The 6,199-nt window shown below is 42.1% G+C and overlaps 2 protein-coding genes across 2 annotated transcripts; one reads left to right on the top strand and one right to left on the bottom strand.

Moving 5' to 3' along the window:
• Positions 1–174: 174 nt before the first annotated feature.
• On the top strand, positions 175–1,038 carry PHALS_12233 (Phytanoyl-CoA dioxygenase; the record flags this gene model as incomplete). Its single annotated transcript, XM_024727743.1, has 2 exons — positions 175–649; positions 716–1,038. The coding sequence occupies 2 exons, from the start codon at positions 175–177 to the stop codon at positions 1,036–1,038; spliced, it is 798 nt and encodes a 265-aa protein (XP_024578290.1).
• Positions 1,039–1,061: 23 nt separating this feature from the next.
• PHALS_12232 (Uncharacterized conserved protein) lies at positions 1,062–4,790 on the bottom strand (the record flags this gene model as incomplete). The annotated part of the gene is made up of 2 exons (XM_024727742.1): positions 1,062–1,825; positions 2,081–4,790. 2 exons carry the CDS (start codon positions 4,788–4,790, stop codon positions 1,062–1,064), a joined length of 3,474 nt encoding a protein of 1,157 aa, XP_024578289.1.
• Between the last annotated feature and the right edge of the window lie 1,409 nt (positions 4,791–6,199).

Here is a 6,199-nt window from a genome sequence, read left to right as displayed (position 1 = left end):
AAGTAGAAAAGAAGGTACTATAGAAATGATCCTGTATAAGTACGGTCTTGAGTTGAATGATCACGTATTGCAGCATTATATATGTTGTGTTCACCAATACGAGCATATTTAAATTTCTCTCCAGGTCTTTATCTGCTCAATTATTTGTTATCTTAATTTTCTTTGCTAAATATAATGAAAGCTCGAGACCTCGCTCGTCTTGTCCATGCTGATGGTTTTGTTACGCTGCCGTATGCATCATACGGATCCTCGTTGTCTGTAATTCAGAAACTTCGGACTCAGGTGCTTTACCAGTTCTCAATATATTTGAGTGAAGCTGCCACTCAGAATTTAGATTTGACATTACGCGAACATGCTGAGCGTCTTCCGGGCTTCTACGTGCGCGAAGGTGGTCGAATTGATATGCAGTTAAGCAGTTTGGCTATTGAAACCAATTTTTTGATGAAATATTCGACTCAATCGTCGTCTTTAGTAGACATGATATTACTTAAGGACATGGCTATTTGCTGGCAGCCTGTACTTAAGGAACTTTTTTCACCACATAACTTTCATCTTGAGTACATTGGCTGTGTTGTATCCCAACCTGGAGATGAGGCACAAAATTGGCATTTGGATGGAATTCATCGCAACAAAACTATTCAAGAATCAGGTATGGTCGTTGTAAATTCTATGATATGATAAATGGTAATTGATTTGGGTATATGTGTAATTTTAGTGGATCGTCTGAATGTGTTTGTGCCACTTGTAGCACTAAATGATGAAATTGGAGGCACTGAAATGAAATTAAGGTCGCATATTCACGAAAATGGAGCTCGTGGTACAGCATTTGAAGACTATCAAGATCTTCCTAGTGTTATTGCACATATCCAAGCAGGAACTCCCATCATCATGGATTATCGTGTATGGCATCGTGGATTGGCTAATACAAGCAAAGACACTCTTCGTCCTTTGCTTTACTTTAAACATGCCAAAATAGAGACAAATTCCGACTTAAATATTGCAAAGAAACGAAAACGAATTACGCCAGTGCAAGTGTAAACAAAAAGGTATTTTTTGCTGAATTAGTGGCATAGTAACGATATGGTGGCGTCAAATGTAAGCAACTGATCGGAAGACAACAAAGCTTGCGATCGAAGTTTCTTCACGCGTTCGATTTGAATGACGTCATGTGATTCACTGAGTATTGAGATGTCGACGACATTGTAGCTTAAGAGATGGCCCCAAATGGTAGGTGACGCTTCGTTTAAAAGAGTCTGAATTAATTGTTGCCGTGCAACACCAAATGTATTTCCATCATTTTGAGCAAATAAGTACATGACCAACTGGTGTATTGCTACAGTGTACACAAAAGCTCCTCGTACAGGTGAAACACGAGTGGTACACACAATTTGTTGCATGATTGGCACAAGTTTGACGTCACTTGTCCTAGTGCAACGTTTTAAAATCTCAATCTTTGCGTCTTTAAAAGGTGCAAGTGTGTGCAAAAGATGCGATTCGTGTAGTTCTTTCCATACAAATGTACGCACGTCGACAGGAAAGTCGTCCGTTAATAGTAATGTCACACATTGTGCAAAGTGGAAATTGCCAAATGATGTTGTTGTAAATTCAGCAACAAGTTTTTCAACAAATGTCAAAAGTTGCCGTTCATCCGATGCAAAAGATGTTGCAACTTGATCTTGAGATTCAATCTCTTGATTCCATTTCAAATTTTTCAAAAATCCAGTAAAAAGTAAGTTTTCGTTTGACTGATAGATTGGTGTAATGAGCTTTGGAAGCAATTGATGAAGTGCAGTATCCACATAATCATCAAAGAGAATGTCACTACCTGCAAAGAATATATACAAGAGATGAAACAAAATATCTTCGGAGCTCAAGTTTACGAAAGCAGGAAGTATTGTCTTCAATCGCTCCAACTCTAATACAAAGCGACATGTGGTTTGAACAATTAATTTCATCTCGTTGCTTTGTGCTTGAGATCGAGTTGTGTCTGTTTGATTCCCATCGTTGCTGTTATAGTCGATACTTGATAGTGGAGAGATCACCCAGAAATCGGGAAGGGGTAGATTGCTAGCAACATAACTTTGTTCTTCTTGAGGAAGATATAAATGACACGAAATCTTGTGAATATTGGAAATGGGTGTGAACAATTGCATCGAATGAGTCTCTTGGTTGCGTGTGGCGTTGAGAAGAGCCTGGTAAATGGGAAGAAGCACATGACTCATGCGGTTGGCCTCTGCTTGATCACAAAAGATTTCAAGTCTTTGAAAAAATTTGGGGTGAAACAAGACTTGAGCGAATAATTGCGTTATCCAATACTCTGCTCCACTTCGCAGTCGTCGTACAAGAATCAAAGCTTGGTGGTACATTTTTCGTACGAACGCATCTGTAAAATGTATGATATCCAACTCCTCTACGAGAACCACAAGTTCGCATGCTTGTATTAAAACAGCATTCATTTCAAAAGATGACGTAGTAGCATTAGTTGCTGCAATAAGCAAAGATTCTTCCACTTGACACAAAAATGTTCGCACGTCATGATCATCCACGTTATCGTATAAATAATCGTTGTGTACAGTTTGCATGTAGAATCGGACAATTGCTACGAGTAACTCTCGGGTCTCTATTGTCTCAGTCAGCCGTGAAAGCAACTTGAGCACGTCACTGGACTGTACGAGCTTCAAAACTTGTACGACTCCAGCTGTCTCCAACTTGTACTTTGCTGCATAGTTGGTCGCGATAGTGAGAAATCTCAGCGTTGACGATAAGAGCATAGTAACATCCAAATTAAGCACTTCTGAGGCTGTCAACAAGAATCGAAAATTCATGATAGCTTCATCTTTTGCTACATCAAGGAAATAATTCAGTTGACTAAAATAATGTTGCGCTTCATGCTTCAATTCTAAAGCACAAAAAGCTTCTAACGCTTTGAATAATGCCAGTTTTTGTGCATTGGTGGAATGATGGAGTAAGTCTGAAAGAACAGGGAATAGATACGCAAAACAGTGAAAATCAAGTCCGTAACCGAGAAGAATTCGCCAAATTCGAAGACTTTCCACTTGCAAAGTTTGAAACAGTAAGTTCGTTGCTTCACAAATATTTCCCGTTGGGACTTCTTTTAGCGCCAAGAATCCTTTTGTGCTTTGAATTAAACCACTCGAAAGTAGCGCCATCGCGACACTCCGTTCACCTTGACAAAGTACTCGCACAAGTTTTAACGTTTTCACAGAAAGCTGAAGCGCTTGAATGTTGTCGGACTCAAAAGTGAGTATCTGTTCATTTTCAATAAATTGACGCTGCAAGAGAAGAAGAAGTTTTGCGTCTGAATTGATCTCTTGTGCAGCACGTGGAGAGTGACGAGCTACTGTAATTAAAATATCAAGAATCTTTTCTGTGGCATCTTGATCCGGCAATTGGATCGTTTCAAGAATATACCGAAGCCGTGTACTCAAATTCATATGAAGAAGCGCTTGAACGGGATCCAGCGAAGCCAAATCTTCATCACTGATGCTCGTTCCATCGTCATTTTCCGTCGTATCAATGTAGATGACCTCTTTCAAAGCATTTTTAAATCTATTACCCTGCTTTTCCACTACATTGTGATGCACGTGAACTTTGTTCGGAAAAAGTATTGTTCCATACGGTAATTCCGTAAAGGAGTGATCTTCAGCGACTTCAAGCGGTACAATGAACGCATGAAGCGCAGACACGCCCGCACTAAGTGCCGTATAGTTCTGATCATCCAAAACCATTCGTAGCGTCAACACTATATTTCGAGGCAATACTTGCGGTGAAACGCGACGACGTTCGAGGGTCTGGAGCTGTCGATTGTGCAAGACCTTGGCCACTATATTTAAAGCCATGGCACGCTGACTGGCGACAGAGCTGCGTGTAAGATGCAACAATTCCGGAAATGTATATCCTGCAATTTCGGGATCGTCCCCATGATGAAACAATCCAGAGTGCACGGGTATGTCGGCATTCGTGGCTTCCACAATCTTCCCATTAAGATCAAACCGTTCCATCGTCGGTTCCTTCGCGATCTGCGCAACTCTCTTTCTCGAAACTCGACTATTCTTTGAAATCGACTGCGTCCAGTCCAATTTCGCTCGTTCCTCGACAGTGAGCAACTTTTCTTGTTCTTTCAGCTCTTTCTCCGTCTTGACAGCAGCTAAATTCTTGATAAGTGTTTCTTTCTCACGATCTTCATTCTTTACTATCGATTCCCCAATTGTAACCTGCGTCTTAAAGCTTTCATTTCTCACCTCTTCAATATTTTCCGTCTTCTTCCTTCTATTCTTCAGTTTCTTCACCAATTCAGGATCTAACGATCCTAAAAGCTCCTTCTGGGCCTCTAAAATCTCTTGTGTGCTCATTTCCTGCAACTTGGCTCGATTCGCTGCATCAATATCTCGACTTTCAGGGTCCATATGGTGTTTCTTTGTCTCTTCTTCTTGATCCTGAGTCTTTGCTTCACGGCGTCTACGACCAAAAAGACTTTGACCGGGACTACGTCGAGTAGCGACGGGAAATCCGGTCAATTGAGTGCCAAATTGAAGGTTTCGGTGAGTTTCTGGCGTCACTTGACGCTCTACAACGCTTTTCAGCACCTGAAAACCCTCTTCGGGAGCCAATTTAGAAGCATTTTTCTTGCTCTCTGGCGATAAAACGCTGGGTACACTACCGCGACGCGACACTTTCGCTGCTGGTGGCTTCTTTTGCTTAAGAAACTGCTCCTGCTCGAGCAAAAGTTGCGCTAATTCGGCGTCCATATCAACGTCATTAGCACTCATTCTAAGGAAGCTTGATTGGTGGAAAAATGATTGAAGGACATTGTAAAGAAATTAAATCTTGTTATATGAATTTTTGATAAAGTGTACTTATTATTCGTTTTTCCTTGGCTTCCTGACGAAAAATGTATTCGAGTTTGTTGAGGCTAGTTGCTGAGATCTAGTACCAGTGCTATCACGAGCAACGAGGTTGCCATCCACCTTGGATCTAGTACTAGTGTTATCAAGAGCAACGAAATTGCCATCCACCTTGCATTTAGAAAGCTTGGACTTAAGGAGTCCGCGTGGACAACGCTAAAATGTTGGTTTCAAACGCTGCATCCAGGAGCGGGACCGAGATCATCAACGACAATTGAGCATTTAGCTGCTCTTCTATTACGAGATTCCCAATTAAGTCTGATTTTACATGCTGTGAACATCTATTTGACTATGTCTTACAATAAATTTAAACGTCATATCATATGCGGCTAGCAGACCTCGTGACGCGCAAGCCTCTGCTATTCGGAGTCTCGTCGTCCTCGTCAGTATTGGATTTTTGGTGCTTCGCACAATTTAATGTGTAAGTACGCTACGTACCACATAACCTCTCTCCCGCCGTGATGTGGACCAGACGGGAACTCATAATCTTATTGTCTCTTTGAGACGTTAGGCAAAATGTAACACCCGTCAAGCACACACTGCGTCGCGCCTTCCTTAGTATATGTCCCTTAAAGGATCCTCACATCGGTAGCCTGTAACGGATTATGTACTGTTCTGTGCAGTACAGACACTGCCGTAGCTCTTTCGCTTGGTAATAGTCGATGACCTTGGTTTTATTCTTTGAACCAGTACGAGTGTAGCGGATCGCAATCCACTTACTTCAAAAATAATTACAACCTCAACCCAAGGCTAATCAAGTCTTCCGTACAAAACGTAAACTGAGATTATCGGTTTTGTTTTCAGCAAAGCCTATATCTATAGGAATTCCTATCCATAAAGTAAATCCTACTCAAATGTATAACTTCTGGCTGTTCTGGCCATGAACTGACTTCTTGCTTAAGTGTAGCCACACCATATTGTGTGACCCTACACCCTTCATATCACGGCAGGTGAAAACCCGTCACACTCTCACCCATCAAGAGTGTGGACACCTACAGTTCACATTCAACTGTCGCCTCGAACGAGGCTCGTGTGTCTAAGACACCACAACATCTCCAGGACCTTCTTCACAAATTCTCTGCTCAATGACCCCTGTGTCGAGGACACGTAAGACACCTAGCCTCGCTGGTTTGAGGACAATCGTGGGCGAAGCCCCTCTTCGGCTCCTGCACGCGGTGTAACTTTGGACAGCACGTCCGCGGCTTCAAGGGAAGCGCAGCTCAAGCTCGGTAACCGAGTATCCCGCAGCGTATTGCCAGCGACAGGGTCGCACG

This window comes from Plasmopara halstedii, assembly GCF_900000015.1.
Source record: "Plasmopara halstedii genome assembly, contig: Scaffold_614, whole genome shotgun sequence".
NCBI lineage: Eukaryota > Oomycota > Peronosporomycetes > Peronosporales > Peronosporaceae > Plasmopara > Plasmopara halstedii.
This window is presented reverse-complemented; position numbering and strand designations above follow the sequence as displayed.